The 20,361-nt window shown below is 33.8% G+C and overlaps 1 protein-coding gene across 5 annotated transcripts in view; it reads right to left on the bottom strand.

Moving 5' to 3' along the window:
- Positions 1 to 20,361, bottom strand: part of LOC137314024 (NACHT, LRR and PYD domains-containing protein 3-like) — a 54,299-nt gene that overhangs the window by 21,840 nt on the left and 12,098 nt on the right. For all 5 annotated transcript variants that reach the window (XM_067979718.1, XM_067979719.1, XM_067979721.1 and 2 more), the window contains 2 exons: positions 16,078 to 16,173; positions 561 to 727 (listed from right to left, as the gene is read on the bottom strand). In XM_067979718.1, coding sequence (XP_067835819.1) covers positions 561 to 727; positions 16,078 to 16,141 — 231 coding nt within the window. In that variant the 5' untranslated portion in view covers positions 16,142 to 16,173. The remainder of the gene's footprint in view (positions 1 to 560; positions 728 to 16,077; positions 16,174 to 20,361) is intronic.

The following is a 20,361-nucleotide window of genomic DNA, read 5'->3' as shown; positions in this document are numbered from 1 at the left end:
CCCTATCTCTGGAACCTCCTCCAGCCCTACAACCCTCTGAAATCTCTCCACTCCTCTAATTTTTGCCTTTTGCGCATCTCCGACGGCAATCGCTCCACCATTGGCCGCCGTGCCTTCAGCTCCCTCGGCCCTGAACTCTGGAATTCCCTCGCTAAATCTCTCCACCTCGATACCTCTCCTTTCCTTTAAAGACACTCCTTATAACCTACCTCTTTGACCAAGCTCTCCTAATATCTCTTCATCTGGCTCAGTGTCAAAATGTGTTTGATAATCGCTCATGTGAAGGGCCAAAGGACGTTTTACTATGTAAAAGGCGCTATATCAATGCAAGTTGATGTTACCCTGTCTTTTCTCCGGATAGATAATGAACGATCCGCTGGATATTTCCATCTCATCGTATCATTGTTTCAGATTCAGAATATTTGTAGTTTCATCCATTTCTCCTCTATTTGGCCTGTTTCTGTTCTGTAACATTCTATGATTCTAAGATGTGATAGTCTGTCAGTTCTGTTTTGTTATGTTTAAATAATCCAAACTCATTCTGTATCCAACGCACTTACGTGGTACTCCTGTCCACTGAAATGTTTCTCATGCGTTAATACGAAACTAACGCCCTCCACCCCCTCTTCAATCGCCTGTTCTAGTCTGTCCCGGTAGAATTTCGTCAACTGGAACAGTTGGTAATCGTCGCACTTTGTCAGGAACTCACTGATTGCAGTGTTCGGATCTGTGAACAAAAATGGAGAAAACTAAACACATTATCGACTTTCTATCCGGGCGGTTACATTTCCTCTTATACCAAGCGGCTGAAGCCTCCTGTCACATCATCAAACACCTTCTGAAAACCCATATACACCGCATGTGCTACATTCCATTGATCTGCAAAGTCAATTCCTAAAAAATAATGTTAAAAAATGTCAAACACGACTTGAATACAGGTAATCAGTTCCAGCCTCCCCTGACCATCCCCTGTATCTCGAAATGTTCACTAATTCGACCTGGAATTACAGATTCGAGGAGTTTGCCCACTACTGACGGAGACTAATTGGTTTCCAGTTACCCGGTTTATCTTCTCTCTCTCTTGAAAAGAGACATTACTTTGGCTCTTTCTATTCCATCAGCACAGTTTTTTTTATCCAGAGCCTCCTCCCTGACCTCATTAAACCGCATTAGTTGTTGGTCCAGAGGCTTCTCCAATTTGGCTATTTTTGTCAGATCCAAATCCTTCACTAGTTATCTCTAACTCTGGTCCCACATGCTCTTCCAATGCACCTATATTCCCACTAACAACATCAATGTTAGAATATTCATTAATCGCCCATCAAAATGTTATAAACAGGAAGATTTTGTTCTGAGTCCATCGTAAACCTAAACCATATGGTCTCATAGATCCGGAACCATATGTCTTAAGCTTCTGAATTTCCAAATGTGTTTGGAATTATTTGCACATTCTCAGACACAACATTTAATCCCACCTCCGATTTTGTCCGAATTTTAAACATTATTCTCGTTCATTTCGACAACCAATTACGATCACTCACTACTTCAAAATAATAACTTTCTCTTTCACGACTTCAAAATAATAACTTTATCTCTCACTACTTCAAAACAATAAATTTTTCTCTCACTACTTCAAAGCAATAACTTCATCTCACACAACTTCAAAAAAATAACTTTATGGCTCACGACTTCAAAACAATAACTTTAACTCTCAATACTTCAAAACAATAACTTTATCTCTCAATACTTCAAAACAATAACTTTATCTCTCAATACTTCAAAACAATAACTTTATCTCTCAATACTTCAAAACAACAACTTTATCTTTCAATACTTCAAAACAATAACTTTATCTCTCAATACTTCGAAACAATAACTTTATCTCTCAATACTTCAAAATAATAACTTTATCTCTCACTACTTCAAAACAATAACTTAATCTTTCAATAATTCAAAACAACAACTATATCTCGCAATACTTCAAAAAAATAACGTCATCACACAATACTTCAAAACAATAACTTTAACTATCAATAATTCAAAACAATAACTTTATCTATCAGTACTTCAAAACAATAACTTTAACTCTCAGTACTTCAAAACAATAACTTTATCTCTCACTGTGTCAAAACTTTTATTTTATTTTTCAATACTTCAAATCAATAACTTTATCTCTCACTACTTCAAAACAATAACATCATCACTCACGACTTCGAAACAAAGCTTTATCTCTCAATACTTCAAAACAATAACTTTATCTCTCAATACTTCAAAACAATAACTTTATCTCTCAATACTTAAAACAATAACTTTATCTCTCAACACTTCAAAACAATAACTTTATCTCTCAATACTTCGAAACAATAACTTTATTTCACACAACTTCAAAACAAAAACTTTATCTCTCACTACTTCAAAACAATAACTTTATTTCACACAACTTCAAAACAATAACTCTATCTCTCACTACTTTAAAACAATAACTTTATCTCTCAATACTTCAAAACAATAACTTTATCTCTCAATACTTCAAAACAATAACTTTATCTCTCAATTATTCAAAATAATAACTTTAGCTCTCAATACTTCAAAACAATAACCTTATCTCTCACTACTTCAAAACAATAACTTTATGTCTCAATACTTCCAGACAATAACTTTATCTCTCACTGCTTCAAATCAATAACTTTATCTCTCACTACTTCAAAACAATAACTTTATCTCTCAATACTTCAAAACAATAACTTTATCTCTCACTACTTCAAAACAATAACTTTATCTCTCAACACTTCAAATCAATAACTTTATCGCTCACTGCTTCAAATCAATAACTTTATTTCTCACTACTTCAAATCAATAACTTTATCTCTCACTGCTTCAAATCAAGAACTTTATCTCTCACTACTTCAAAACAATAACTTTATCTCTGAATACTTCAAATCAATAACTCTATCTCTCACTACTGTGAAACAATAACTTTATCTCTCACTATTTCAAAACAATAACTTTATCTCTCACTATTTCAAAACATTAACTTTATCTCTCACTATTTCAAAACAACAACTTTATCTCTGACTACTTCAAAACAATAACTTTATCTCTGACTACTTCAAAACAACAACTTTATCTCTGACTACTTCAAAACAATAACTTTATCTCTCACTATTTCAAAACAAGAACTTTATCTCTCACTATTTCAAAACTATAACTTTATCTCTCAATACTTCAAAACAAAGCTTTAACTCTCACGACTTCAAAACAATAAAATTATCTCTCAATTCTTCAAAACAATAACTTTATCTCTCACTACTTCGAAACACAGCTTTATCTCTCACTATTTCAAAACAATAACTTTATCTCTCACTACTTCAAAACAATCACTTTATCTCTCACTATTCCAAAGCAATAACTCAATCTCTCACTGCTTCAAAACAATAACCTTATCTCTCAATGCTTCAAAACAATAACTTTATCTCTCACTACTTCAAAACAATAACTTTATCTCTCAATACTTCAAAACAATAACTTTATCTCTCAATACTTCAAAACAATAACTTTATCTCTCACTACTTCAAAACAATCACTTTATCTCTCACTATTCCAAAGCAATAACTCAATCTCTCACTACTTCACAACAATAACCTTATCTCTCAATGCTTCAAAACAATAACTTTATCTCTCAATACTTCAAAACAATCACTTTATCTCTCACTACTTCAAAACAATCACTTTATCTCTCACTATTCCAAAGCAATAACTCAATCTCTCACTGCTTCAAAACAATAACCTTATCTCTCAATGCTTCAAAACAATAACTTTATCTCTCACTACTTCAAAACAATAACTTTATCTCTCCATACTTCAAAACAATAACTTTATCTCTCAATACTTCAAAACCATAAGTTTATCTCTCAATACTTCAAAACAATAACTTTATCTCTCAATACTTCAAAACATTAACTTTATCTCTCACTATTTCAAAACAATATCTCGATCTCTCACTACTCCAAAACAATAACTCTATCTCTCACCACTTCAAAACAATAACTTTATCTCTCAATACTTCAAAACAATAACTTTATCTCTCAATACTTCAAAACAATAACTTTATCTCTCAGTACTTCAAAACAATAACTTTATCTCTCAATACGTCAAAACATTAACTTTATCTCTCACTATTTCAAAACAATATCTCGATCTCTCACTACTCCAAAACAATAACTCTATCTCTCACCACGTCAAAACAATAACTTTATCTCTCAATACTTCAAAACAATAACTTTATCTCTCAATTCTTCAAAACAATAACTTTATCTCTCACTACTTCGAAACACAGCTTTATCTCTCACTATTTCAAAACAATAACTTCATCTCTCAATACTTCGAAACAATAATTTTATCTCTCAATACTTCAAAACAATCACTTTACCTCTCACGACTTCAAAACAATCACTTTATCTCTCACTATTCCAAAGCAATAACTCAATCTCTCACTGCTTCAAAACAATAACCTTATCTCTCAATGCTTCAAAACAATAACTTTATCTCTCAATACTACAAAACAATAACTTTATCTCTCAATACTTCGAAACAACAACTTTATCTCTCAATACTTCAAAACAATAACTTTATCTCTCACAACTTCAAAACAATAACTCTATCTCTCACTACTTCAAAACAATAACTTTAACTCTCAGTACTTCAAAACAATAACTTTATCTCTCCCTGTGTCAAAACTTTTATTTCATTTTTCAATACTTCAAAACAATGACTTTATCTCTCAATACGTCAAAACAATCACTTTATCTCTCACTATTTCAAAACAATAACTGTATCTCTCAATACTTCAAAACAATAACTCTATCTCTCACTACTTGAAATCAATAACTTTATCTCTCAATACTTCAAAACAATAACTTCATCTCTCAATCCTTCAAAACAATAACTTTATTACTCAATACTTCAAAACAATAACTTTATCTCTCACTGTTTCAAAACAATAACTGTATCTCTCAATAATTCAAAACAATCACTTTATCTCTCACTCTTTCAAAACAATAACTTTATCTCTCAATACTTCAAAATAATAACTTTATCTCTCACTACTTCCAAACAATAACTTTATCTCTCACTACTTCAAAACAATAACTTTATCTCTCAATACTTCAAAACAATCACTTTATCTCTCAATACTTCAAAACAATAACTTTATCTCTCAATACTTCAAAACAATGACTTTATCTCTCAATACTTCAAAACAATGACTTTATCTCTCAATACTTCAAAACAATAACTTTATCTCTCAATACTTCAAAACAATAAATTTATCTCTCAGTGCTTCAAAACAATAACTTTATCTCTCAACACTTTAAAACAATAACTTTATCTCTCACTACTTCCAAACAATAACTTTATCTCTCACTACTTCAAAACAATAACTTTATCTCTCAATACTTCAAAACAATAACTTTATCTCTCACTACTTCAAAACAATAACTTTATCTCTCAATACTTCAAAACAATAACTTTAACTCTCACTACTTCAAAACAATAACTTTATCTCTCAATACTTCAAAACAATAACTTAATCTCTCACTACTTGAAATCAATAACTTTATCTCTCACAACTTGAAATCAATAACTTAATCTCTCAATACTTCAAAACAATCACTTTATCTCTCACTATTTCAATACAATAACTTTATCACTCAATTCATCAAAACAATAATTTATCTCTCACTACTTCAAAACAATAACTTTATCTCTCACGACTTCGAAACAATGAATTTATCTCCCAATACTACAAAATAATAACTTTATCTCTCAATACTTCAAAACAATAACTTTATCTCTCAATCCTTCAAAACAATAACTTTATCTCTCAACACTTCAAAACAATAACTTTATCTCTCACTATTTCAAAACAATATCTTTATCTCTCAATACTTCAAAATAATAACTTTATCTCTCAATACTTCAAAACAATAACTTTATCTCTCAACACTTCAAAACAATAACTTTATGTCTCACTACTTCCAAACAATAACTTTATCTCTCAACACTTCAAAACAATAACTTTATGTCTCACTACTTCCAAACAATAACTTTATCTCTCAATACTTCAAAATAATAACTTTATCTCTCAATACTTCAAAACAATAACTTTATCTCTCAACACTTCAAAACAATAACTTTATGTCTCACTACTTCCAAACAATAACTTTATCTCTCAATACTTCAAAACAATAACTTTATCTCTCAATACTTCAAAACAACAACTTTATCTCTCAATACTTCCAAACAATAACTTTATCTCTCAATACTTCAAAACAACAACTTTATCTCTCAATACTTCAAAACAATAACTTTATCTCTCAATACTTCAAAACAACAACTTTATCTCTCAATACTTCAAAACAATAACTTTATCTCTCAATACTTCAAAACAATAACTTTATCTCTCAATACTTCAAAACATTAACTTTATCTCTCACTATTTCAAAACAATAACTTTATCTCTCAATACTTCAAAACAATAACTTTATCTCTCACTACTTCAAAACAATAACTTTATCTCTCAATACTTCAAAACAATAACTTTAACTCTCACTACTTCAAAACAATAACATTATCTCTCAATACTTCAAAACAATAACTTAATCTCTCACTACTTGAAATCAATAACTTTATCTCTCAATACTTCAAAACAATCACTTTTTTTCTCACTATTTCAAAACAATAACTTCATCTCTCAATACTTCAATACAATAACTTTATCACTCAATTCATCAAAACAATAACTTTATCTCTCACTATTTCAAAACAATAACTTTATCTCTCAATACTTCGAAACAATAACTTTATCTCTCAATACTTCAAAACAATAACTTTATCTCTCACTATTTCAAAACAATAACTTTATCTCTCAATACTTCAAAATAATAACTTTATCTCTCAATACTTCAAAACAATAACTTTATCTCTCAACACTTCAAAACAATAACTTTATCTCTCACTACTTCCAAACAATAACTTTATCTCTCACTGCTTCAAAACAATAAATTTATCTCTCAGTGCTTCAAAACAATCACTTTATCTCTCAATACTTCAAAACAATAACTTTATCTCTCACAACTTGAAATCAATAACTTTATCACTCAATTCATCAAAACAATAAATTTATCTCTCACTACTTCGAAACAATAACTTTATCTCTCACGACTTCGAAACAACAACTTTATCTCTCACTACTTCAAAACAATAACTTTATCTCTCAACACTTCAAAACAATAACTTTATCTCTCACTACTTCAAAACAATAACTTTATCTCTCAATACTTCGAAACAATAACTTTATCTCTCAATACTTCAAAACAATAACTTTATCTCTCAATTCTTCAAAACAATAACTTTATCTCTCACTACTTCGAAACACAGCTTTATCTCTCACTATTTCAAAACAATAACTTCATCTCTCAATACTTCGAAACAATAATTTTATCTCTCAATACTTCAAAACAATCACTTTATCTCTCACGACTTCAAAACAATCACTTTATCTCTCACTATTCCAAAGCAATAACTCAATCTCTCACTGCTTCAAAACAATAACCTTATCTCTCAATGCTTCAAAACAATAACTTTATCTCTCAATACTTCAAAACAATAACTTTATCTCTCAATACTTCGAAACAACAACTTTATCTCTCAATACTTCAAAACAATAACTTTATCTCTCACAACTTCAAAACAATAACTCTATCTCTCACTACTTCAAAACAATAACTTTAACTCTCAGTACTTCAAAACAATAACTTTATCTCTCCCTGTGTCAAAACTTTTATTTCATTTTTCAATACTTCAAAACAATGACTTTATCTCTCAATACGTCAAAACAATCACTTTATCTCTCACTATTTCAAAACAATAACTGTATCTCTCAATACTTCAAAACAATAACTCTATCTCTCACTACTTGAAATCAATAACTTTATCTCTCAATACTTCAAAACAATAACTTCATCTCTCAATCCTTCAAAACAATAACTTTATTACTCAATACTTCAAAACAATAACTTTATCTCTCACTGTTTCAAAACAATAACTGTATCTCTCAATAATTCAAAACAATCACTTTATCTCTCACTCTTTCAAAACAATAACTTTATCTCTCAATACTTCAAAATAATAACTTTATCTCTCACTACTTCCAAACAATAACTTTATCTCTCACTACTTCAAAACAATAACTTTATCTCTCAATACTTCAAAACAATCACTTTATCTCTCAATACTTCAAAACAATAACTTTATCTCTCAATACTTCAAAACAATGACTTTATCTCTCAATACTTCAAAACAATGACTTTATCTCTCAATACTTCAAAACAATAACTTTATCTCTCAATACTTCAAAACAATAAATTTATCTCTCAGTGCTTCAAAACAATAACTTTATCTCTCAACACTTTAAAACAATAACTTTATCTCTCACTACTTCCAAACAATAACTTTATCTCTCACTACTTCAAAACAATAACTTTATCTCTCAATACTTCAAAACAATAACTTTATCTCTCACTACTTCAAAACAATAACTTTATCTCTCAATACTTCAAAACAATAACTTTAACTCTCACTACTTCAAAACAATAACTTTATCTCTCAATACTTCAAAACAATCACTTTATCTCTCACTATTTCAATACAATAACTTTATCACTCAATTCATCAAAACAATAATTTATCTCTCACTACTTCAAAACAATAACTTTATCTCTCACGACTTCGAAACAATGAATTTATCTCCCAATACTACAAAATAATAACTTTATCTCTCAATACTTCAAAACAATAACTTTATCTCTCAATCCTTCAAAACAATAACTTTATCTCTCAACACTTCAAAACAATAACTTTATCTCTCACTATTTCAAAACAATATCTTTATCTCTCAATACTTCAAAATAATAACTTTATCTCTCAATACTTCAAAACAATAACTTTATCTCTCAACACTTCAAAACAATAACTTTATGTCTCACTACTTCCAAACAATAACTTTATCTCTCAACACTTCAAAACAATAACTTTATGTCTCACTACTTCCAAACAATAACTTTATCTCTCAATACTTCAAAATAATAACTTTATCTCTCAATACTTCAAAACAATAACTTTATCTCTCAACACTTCAAAACAATAACTTTATGTCTCACTACTTCCAAACAATAACTTTATCTCTCAATACTTCAAAACAATAACTTTATCTCTCAATACTTCAAAACAACAACTTTATCTCTCAATACTTCAAAACAATAACTTTATCTCTCAATACTTCAAAACAATAACTTTATCTCTCAATACTTCAAAACAATAACTTTATCTCTCACTACTTCCAAACAATAACTTTATCTCTCAATACTTCAAAACAACAACTTTATCTCTCAATACTTCAAAACAATAACTTTATCTCTCAATACTTCAAAACAACAACTTTATCTCTCAATACTTCAAAACAATAACTTTATCTCTCAATACTTCAAAACAATAACTTTATCTCTCAATACTTCAAAACATTAACTTTATCTCTCACTATTTCAAAACAATAACTTTATCTCTCAATACTTCAAAACAATAACTTTATCTCTCACTACTTCAAAACAATAACTTTATCTCTCAATACTTCAAAACAATAACTTTAGCTCTCACTACTTCAAAACAATAACTTTATCTCTCAATACTTCAAAACAATAACTTAATCTCTCACTACTTGAAATCAATAACTTTATCTCTCAATACTTCAAAACAATCACTTTTTTTCTCACTATTTCAAAACAATAACTTCATCTCTCAATATTTCAATACAATAACTTTATCACTCAATTCATCAAAACAATAACTTTATCTCTCACTATTTCAAAACAATAACTTTATCTCTCAATACTTCGAAACAATAACTTTATCTCTCAATACTTCAAAACAATAACTTTATCTCTCACTATTTCAAAACAATAACTTTATCTCTCAATACTTCAAAATAATAACTTTATCTCTCAATACTTCAAAACAATAACTTTATCTCTCAACACTTCAAAACAATAACTTTATCTCTCACTACTTCCAAACAATAACTTTATCTCTCACTGCTTCAAAACAATAAATTTATCTCTCAGTGCTTCAAAACAATCACTTTATCTCTCAATACTTCAAAACAATAACTTTATCTCTCACAACTTGAAATCAATAACTTCATCACTCAATTCATCAAAACAATAAATTTATCTCTCACTACTTCGAAACAATAACTTTATCTCTCACGACTTCGAAACAACAACTTTATCTCTCACTACTTCAAAACAATAACTTTATCTCTCAACACTTCAAAACAATAACTTTATCTCTCACTACTTCAAAACAATAACTTTATCTCTCAATACTTCGAAACAATAACTTTATCTCTCACTACTTCAAAACAATAACTTTATCTCTCAATACTTCAAAACAATAACTTTATCTCTCAATACTTCAATACAATGACTTTATCTCTCAATACTTCAAAACAATAAATTTATCTCTCAGTGCTTCAAAACAATAACTTTATCTCTCAACACTTCAAAACATTAACTTTATCTCTCACTATTTCAAATCAATAACTTTAACTCTCACTACTTCAAAACAATAACTTTATCTCTCAATACTTCAAAACAATCACTTTATCTCTCACTACTTCAAAACAATAACTTTATCTCTCACAACTTGAAATAAATAACTCTATCTCTCAATACTTCAAAACAATAACTTTATCTCTCAATACTTCGAAAAAATAACTTTATCTCTCACAACTTCAAAACAATAACTCTATCTCTCACTACTTCAAAACAATAACTTTAACTCTCAGTACTTCAAAACAATAACTTTATCTCTCACTGTGTCAAAACTTTTATTTCATTTTTCAATACTTCAAAACAATGACTTTATCTCTCAATACTTCAAAACAATAACTTTATCTCTCACTATTTCAAAACAATAACTGTATCTCTCAATACTTCAAAACAATAACTTTATCTCTCACTACTTCAAAACAATAACTTTAACTCTCAGTACTTCAAAACAATAACTTTATCTCTCACTGTGTCAAAACTTTTATTTCATTTTTCAATACTTCAAAACAATGACTTTATCTCTCAATACTTGAAATCAATAACTTTATCTCTCAATACTTCAAAACAATAACTTTATCTCTCAATCCTTCAAAACAATAACTTCATCTCTCAATACTTCAAAATAATAAATATATCTCTCAATACTTCAAAACAATAACTTTATCTCTAAACACTTCAAAACAATAACTTTATCTCTCACTACAACCAAACAATAACTTTATCTCTCACTACTTCAAAACAATAACTTTATCTCTCAATACTTCAAAACAATAACTTTATCTCTCAATACTTCAAAACAATAACTTTATCTCTCAATACTTCAAAACAATGACTTTATCTCTCAATACTTCAAAACAATAACTTTATCTCTCAATACTTCAAAACAATTAATTTATCTCTCAGTGCTTCAAAACAATAACTTTATCTCTCAATACTTCAAAACAATAACTTAGTCTCTCACTACTTGAAATCAATAACTTTATCTCTCAATACTTCAAAACAATCACTTTATCTCTCACAACTTGAAATCAATAACTTTATCTCTCAATACTTCAAAACAATCACTTTATCTCTCACTATTTCAATACATTAACTTTATTACTCAATTCTTCAAAACAATAACTTTATCTCTCAATACTTCAAAACAATAACTTTATCTCTCACTATTTCAAAACAATAACTTTATCTCTCAATACTTCGAAACAATAACTTTATCACTCACTACTTCAAAACAATAACTTTATCTCTCACGACTTCGAAACAATAACTTTATCTCTCAATACTTCAAAACAATAACTTTATCTCTCAACACTTCAAAACAATAACTTTATCTCTCACTACTTCCAAACAATAACTTTATCTCTCACTACTTCAAAACAATAACTTTATCTCTCAATACTTCAAAACAATAACTTTATCTCTCAATACTTCAAAACAATAACTTTATCTCTCAATACTTCAAAACAATAACTTTATCTCTCAATACTTCAAAACAATAACTTTATCTCTCAATACTTCAAAACAATCAATTTATCTCTCAGTGCTTCTACACAATAACTTTATCTCTCAATACTTCAAAACATTAACTTTATCTCTCACTATTTCAAAACAATAACTTTATCTCTCAATACTTCAAAACAATAACTTTATCTCTCACTACTTCAAAACAATAACTTTATCTCTCACTACTTCAAAACAATAACTTTATCTCTCAATACTTCAAAACAATTACTTTATCGCTCACTGCTTCAAATCAAGAACTTTATTTCTCACTACTTCAAATCAATAACTTTATCTCTCACTGCTTCAAATCAAGAACTTTATCTCTCACTACTTCAAAACAATAACTTTATCTCTGAATACTTCAAATCAATAACTCTATCTCTCACTACTGTGAAACAATAACTTTATCTCTCACTATTTCAAAACAATAACTTTATCTCTCACTATTTCAAAACAACAACTTTATCTCTCACTACTTCAAAACAATAACTTTATCTCTCACTATTTCAAAACTATAACTTTATCTCTCAATACTTCAAAACAATAACTTTATCTCTCACTACTTCAAAACAATAACTTTATCTCTCAATTCTTCAAAACAATAAATTTAACTCTCACGACTTCAAAACAATAACTTTATCTCTCAATTCTTCAAAACAATAACTTTATCTCTCACTACTTCGAAACACAGCTTTATCTCTCACTGCTTCACAACAATAAATTTATCTCTCAATACTTCAAAACAATCACTTTATCTCTCACTGCTTCAAAACAATAACCTTATCTCTCAATGCTTCAAAACAATAACTTTATCTCTCACTACTTCAAAACAATAACTTTATCTCTCCATACTTCAAAACAATAACTTTATCTCTCAAGACTTCAAAACAATCACTTTACCTCTCACTATTCCAAAGCAATAACTCAATCTCTCACTGCTTCAAAACAATAACCTTATCTCTCAATGCTTCAAAACAATAACTTTATCTCTCAATACTTCAAAACAGTAACTTTATCTCTCAATACTTCAAAACAATAACTTTATCTCTCACAACTTCAAAACAATAACTCTAACTCTCACTACTTCAAAACAATAACATTAACTCTCAGTACTTCAAAACAATAACTTTATCTCTCACTGTGTCAAAACTTTTATTTCATTTTTCAATACTTCAAAACAATAAATTTATCTCTCAGTGCTTCAAAACAATAACTTTATCTCTCAATACTTCAAAACATTAACTTTATCTCTCACTATTTCAAAACAATATCTCGATCTCTCACTACTTCAAAACAATAACTTTATCTTTCAATACTTCAAAACAATAACTTTAACTCTCACTACTTCAAAACAATAACTTTATCTCTCAATACTTCAAAACAATAACTTAATCTCTCACTACTTGAAATCAATAACTTTATCTCTCAATACTTCAAAACAATCACTTTATCTCTCACTACTTCAAAACAATAACTTTATCTCTCACTACTTGACATCAATAACTTTATCTCTCAATACTTCAAAACAATAACTTTATCTCTCAATACTTCAAAACAATAACCTTATCTCTCAATGCTTCAAAACAATAACTTTATCTCTCAGTACTTTAAAACAATAACTTTATCCCTCACTGTGTCAAAACTTTTATTTCATTTTTCAATCCTTCAAAACAATAACTTTATCTCTCAATACTTCAAAACAATAACTTTATCTCTCACGACCTGAAATCAATAACTTTATTTCTCAATATTTCAAAACAATCACTTTATCTCACTATTTCAAAACAATAACTTAATCTCTCAATACTTCAAAACAATCACTTTATCTCTCACTATTTCAATACAATAACTTTATCTCTCAATACTTCAAAACAATAACTTTATCTCTCAATACTTCAAAACAATAACTTTAACTCTCAGTACTTTAAAACAATAACTTTATCTCTCACTGTGTCAAAATTTTTATTTCATTTTTCAATACTTCAATACAATAACTTTATCTCTCAATACTTCCAAACAATAACTTTATCTCTCAGTCCTTCAAAACAATAACTTTATCTCTCAATACATCAAAACATTAACTCTATCTCTCACTATTTCAAAACAATATCTCTATCACTCACTACTTCAAAACAATAACTTTATCTCTCACGACTTCAAAACAATAACTTTATTTCTCAATCCTTCAAAACAATAACTTTATCTCTCACTACTTGAAATCAATAACTTTATCTCTCAATACTTCGAAACAATCACTTTATCTCTCACTATTTCAAAACAATAACTTTATCTCTCAATACTTCAAATCAATAACTTTATCTCTCAATACTTCGAAACAATCACTTTATCTCTCACTATTTCAAAACAATAACTTTATCTCTCAATACTTCAAAACAATCACTTTACCTCTCACTATTTCAAAACAATAACTTTATCTCTCACTACTTCAAAACAATAACTTTATCTCTCACTACTTCAAATCAATAACTTTATCTCTCAATACTTCAAAACAATAACTTTATCTCTCACTACTTCAAAACAATAACTTTATCTCTCACTGCTTCAAAACAATAACTTTATCTCTCACGACTTGAAATCAATAACTTTATTTCTCAATACTTCAAAACAATCACTTTATCTCACTATTTCAAAACAATAACTTAATCTCTCAATACTTCAAAACAATCACTTTATCTCTCACTATTTCAAAACAATAACTTTATCTCTCAATACTTCAAAACAATAACTTTATCTCTCACTACTTCAAAACAATAACTTTCTCTCTCAATACTTCAAAACAATAACTTTATCTCTCACTACTTCAAAACAATAACTTTATCTCTCAATACTTCAAAACAATAACTTTATCTCTCAATACTTCAAAACCTCCTTCCTTTCTTGCTGCCCATAACTTTTCATTGTTTCATAAATCTTCTGTTTCTGCTCCAACAATTTTATTAATTCCACTCTCGCGGATATTTCCCACCCTCCAGTCATATCAGCTGAAACCCTCCCACTGCTCCATTCACCCAGTCTGTAAAACAATTGTTGGTCGGTTCAGATTGTTACCATCCCTTCCTTTCTTCCTGAACTGACTGGAGTGTCCCAAGACCGTGAACCCTTTCCTCCTGCTCCATTCACCCAGTCTGTAAAACCATTGTTGGTCAGTTCAGAACGTGACCGTCCCTTCCCTTCTCACTGACCTCACTCAAGTGCCCCAAGACCGTGAACCCTTCCCTCCTGCTCCAGCCCTGCAGCCACACATTGACCTGTCTCATATTTCCCTCCTTAAGCGGCCCAGTGTAAATCAATCCAAAGATCACAACCTGGAGGCCTTGTTTTTTAATCTACTGCCTCAGTCTTAATATTCACTCGAAAATCGTATTTCTATCCGTGTTATTGGTTCCGACCATGGCTATTCTCTGTTTTCCTTTCCTTCCCAGAGATGGTCCCACCCGTTCCTGGAAATTCTTCCCTCTGGCACAAGGGATGCAACTTGGCATTCGGGACCTGCTCAGGGCTGCAGAAGTGTCTCTCTATTTCCCTGACTGTGGAATCTCCCACAACTATCGCTCTCCTATTCCTGTGTCCCAACTGCCTCTCACCCCCGCCCCACTCGGGGTGTCCCCCTGCTCCCCGGTCTCACACTGTTACTCAGGAAGACCATCCTCTGAGTCACTGTCTCTATCCTGCTTATAGTCCCCAACACCAGGTATCTATTGGACAGTTCCAGTACTCAGGAGATCCCGCTACCTGTGACTGCACTGTCACTCCAGATGTTCACTCACTTCCCTCTATGAACACAGTATCTGTGCTGTTACCTCTTCCTGTGTGAGCTGAAGGTTCCTGTTCGTAATCTGGACCATTTGTCAGGACAGAAAGTCAATTTTGAAGAATTTTCTGAACCTACCTGACACCATTATCATTCTTGTTGAAGATGTTGGATCTTCTCCCCTGTTTGAACCTTCAGCCATGGCGGTGACAGACGTTCCCAGATTCTGATGCTCTGTAATAAATATAATATTAATAGGAGGGTTAGACAGAAATATTAAAATGAGCAGGAGAACGTTGCCTTGTTAAACATGATACCAAGTCCATCCTCTCCCATCAGGACAACAGCTGTTAGTTCTGGGATCGAGCATTTCCCGAGTGTTATGATCAACACTCGACATCAGGTGTGAGACAGAGAGCTGCCCAGTGAAACCCAGTGAGTCCCGGTGATCTCCACAATCCAGTTCCAGTCGGGCTCCCGTCGGTCGAGACTCCGCACTGGGAGTGCCCATTGGTAAGATTTACTCACACAGTACAGGCCAGAACCAGCCTTATTCTTGAGGTAGTGAATATTCTGGAGGGAATTTTGGAGCGGGTTGATCATTGATTAATTAAATGACCCTCACTCGGTTTTACGCAGTCGGGGGCAATTGCATTATTTTTATTCACAAAATTGTGGTGAATATTTTTGATTTGTTGATTTTCGTTATTAAATACAGATACTTTATGAATATGATATCTATCAACAAACACAATATATAGCGGGGTGTGATTCCGCTGCTCTCTCTGGGCAGTGACTTTCTCCGTGTGTTCATGGAGATATGTCCTGGCTGCTGCTTTTATTAGAATATATTTACCACATCACTCATGGTGTCAGCATCTGACTAATGAGCACTGTTGGAGGTGAGGAGATTTACCACTGTTCTAATATTAAAACTAATGAGCACTGTAGGAGGTGAGGAGATTTACCACTGTTCTAATATTAACAATAATGAGCACTGTAGGAGGTGAGGAGATTTACCACTGTTCTAATATTAACAATAATGAGCACTGTAGGAGGTGAGGAGATTTACCAATGGTCCAATATTAATACTAATGAGCACTGTAGGAGGTGAGGAGATTTACCACTGTTCCAATATTAACACTAATGAGCACTGCAGGAGGTGAGGAGATTTACCACTGATCTGATATTAACACGAATGACCACTGTAGGAGGTGAGGAGATTTACCACTGATCTAATATTAACACTAATGAGCACTGTAGGAGGTGAGGAGATTTACCACTGTTCTAATATTAACACTAACGAGCACTGTAGGAGGTGAGGAGATTTACCACTGTTCTAATATTAACACTAACGAGCACTGTAGGAGGTGAGGAGATTTACCACTGATCTAATTTTAACACTGATGAGCACTGTAGGAGGTGAGGATATTTACCACTGTTCTAATATTAACACTAATGAGCACTGTAGGAGGTGAGGAGATTTACCACTGTTCGAATATTAACACTGATGAGCACTGTAGGCGGTGAGGTGATTTCCCACTGTTCTAATATTAACACTAATGAGCACTGTAGGAGGTGAGGAGATTTACCACTGTTCTAATATTAACACTAATGAGCACTGTAGGAGTTGCGGCGATTTACCACTGTTCTATTATTAACACTAATGAGCACTGTAGGAGTTGCGGCGATTTACCACTGTTCTATTATTAACACTAATGAGCACTGTAGGAGTTGAGGAGATTTACCACTGTTCTAATATTAACACTATTGAGCACTGTCGGAGGTGAGGAGTGTTGTCAGTGTACATGTGAAAGCTGACCCCTTGTCTTCGAATAATGTCTCCAAGGGGCAGCATGTGGATGAGAAATAGACGGGCGAGGTTAGATCCATGGGGAAATCCAGAGGTAACAGTGCGGGGGTGGGAAGAGAAGCCATTGATGATGATTCTCCTGATACGACTGGACAGGTAAAAGTGGAACCAAGTGAGGGCAGTCCTACTGAGCTGGACAATGGAGGAGAGGCGTCGGAGGGGGATATTATGATCGACCGTGTCAAATACTGCAGAGGTGGAGAATGAGGAGGGATAGTTCACCGCGGTCACAGTCATAGAAGGTGTTACTTGTGACATTGAATATTGCCATTTCAGTGCTGTGACAGGAGGGGGAACCTGATTGGAGAGAGTCAAACATGATGTTTTGAGAAAGATGAGCAGAGATTCTGGAGGCGACAAAAGATTGAGAGGAAAGGGAGGCTGGAGATGGAGATACTCGTGTCTAACTATTCACCCGCGGGTCAAACTGGGCGCCTCTCTTTGGCCAAACCCTCTCCTCTGTGATACACAAGTCTCATTTATGGTTTCATGTTATAGAACAAGTTAAACTCAGTCCACTTTTACATAACATTCCATGCTCTGGCTGAGAAACTGGAATCTCCCAGTTCCACCGGAGAAGTTCACTTATTGAAGGATAGAGAATTAGACAAAAGATTCCGATATTCTCATTTTACAAAACTGATTCATAAAATCGAGCCTCGTCACTTCCCTTTTCTACATAGAATTACACAGAATGTACAGCACAGAAATAGGCCACTCGGCCCGTCTGGTCCATGTGGAGTTGATGGTCCACTTGAGTCTCCTTCAAACCCTCTTCATCTAATCAGGATACCAGTCTATTCCTTACTCGCTCATGTGTTTATCTAGTTCCGCTTAAATACATCTTTTTTTTTGTTATGAGGGTCTGTAACCTGCAGATTGCCGTCTCACCGACGTGTTGTTGTTCCTCCGTCCCACAAACACAATTCCGCGCCGACATCACACCGACCCTGCACTGCGCCCACACCCCACCGACCCGACCCCAGCGCCGACAACCCAACCAACCCGGCCCCGCGCCGACACCCCACCAACCCGGCCCCGCGCCGACACCCCACCGACCCGGTCCCACACCGACACCCCACCGACCCGGCCCCAGCGTCGACACCCCACCGACACAGTTCCAACCGACACCCCACTGACCCAGTCCCACGCCGAAACCCCACTGACCCAGTCCTACGGACACCCCACTGACCCAGTCCTACAGACACCCCACTGACCCAGTCCGACAGACACCCCACTGACCCAGTCCCACGCCGAAACCCCACCGACCCAGTCCTACAGACACCCCACTGACCCAGTCCGACAGACACCCCACTGACCCAGTCCCACGCCGAAACACCACCGACCCAGTCCTACAGACACCCCACTGACCCAGTCCGACAGACACCCCACTGACCCAGTCCCACGCCGAAACCCCACCGACCCAGTCCTACAGACACCCCACTGACCCAGTCCTACAGACACCCTACTGACCCAGTCCGACAGACACCCCACTGACCCAGTCCCACGCCGAAACCCCACCGACCCAGTCCTACAGACACCCCACTGACCCAGTCCGACAGACACCCCACTGACCCAGTTCCACGCCGAAACCCCACCGACCCAGTCCTACAGACACCCCACTGACCCAGTCCTACAGACACCCCACTGACCCAGTCCTACAGACACCCCACTGACCCAGACCCACGCCGAAACCCCACCGACCCAGTCCTACAGACCCCCACTGACCCAGTCCTACACACACCCCACTGACCCAGTCCCACGCCGAAACCCCACCGACCCAGTCCCAACCGACACCCCACTGACGCTTCCAACCACTACATTAATGAACAAAGGCTCCCTACAGGCGGCGTTTTCAATTGACCACATTCCTTACATAGATGTTCTTTCCTCCCGGTCTTATCGCTATTACAGGTGCCTGTCTGCAGCCAATTCGGTTCACACCACGTGTGAATGAACAGGAGAAAGTGAATACCATTGGCCCTGACTGCATCCCACCATCGTGCTGAAGAAAGAGCTGTCGCCCAGACAAACTGTAGCAGTGCACCAATTATACTGGCTCTACCCGCCAATTTACAAGGTGGAACTGCTGTGTCCAGTGCACAGAATCAAGGACTAATTGGACCCGGACAATCAGCTCCCTTTCAGTCACCTCTCAATCATCAGCAAAGTGATGGAGGGAGTTGGTCCATCAAGTAACCCTCGCTCGTCAATAATCTGCCCGCCAGCGCTCAGAACCGATTCCGGTAGAACGACTCGGTTTCAGACTTCTTTATCGTGTCAATCCACAAATGGATGCCAGAGTGGAGAACCATAGGAGAAGTGAGCAGAACTGATCCCGTCAACAAGCAGCGTTTGACAGGGTGCGGCACCAAAGAGCTCCAGCAAACTGAGGTCAACGGGAGTCAAAGGGAAAACCTCCAGTGGCTGGAAGGATACGGGCCACCACATTAGGTTATGTTGGTGGTTGGGGGCTGTGTTGTATGTTGCAAAGTGTCAACCTCCAACTGCTTGTTCATAAGAGATGTAATAATTCAGAAATATCTTCC

The sequence above is a fragment of the Heptranchias perlo genome, unplaced genomic scaffold (assembly GCF_035084215.1).
Source record: "Heptranchias perlo isolate sHepPer1 unplaced genomic scaffold, sHepPer1.hap1 HAP1_SCAFFOLD_50, whole genome shotgun sequence".
Classification (NCBI taxonomy): domain Eukaryota; kingdom Metazoa; phylum Chordata; class Chondrichthyes; order Hexanchiformes; family Hexanchidae; genus Heptranchias; species Heptranchias perlo.
This window is presented reverse-complemented; position numbering and strand designations above follow the sequence as displayed.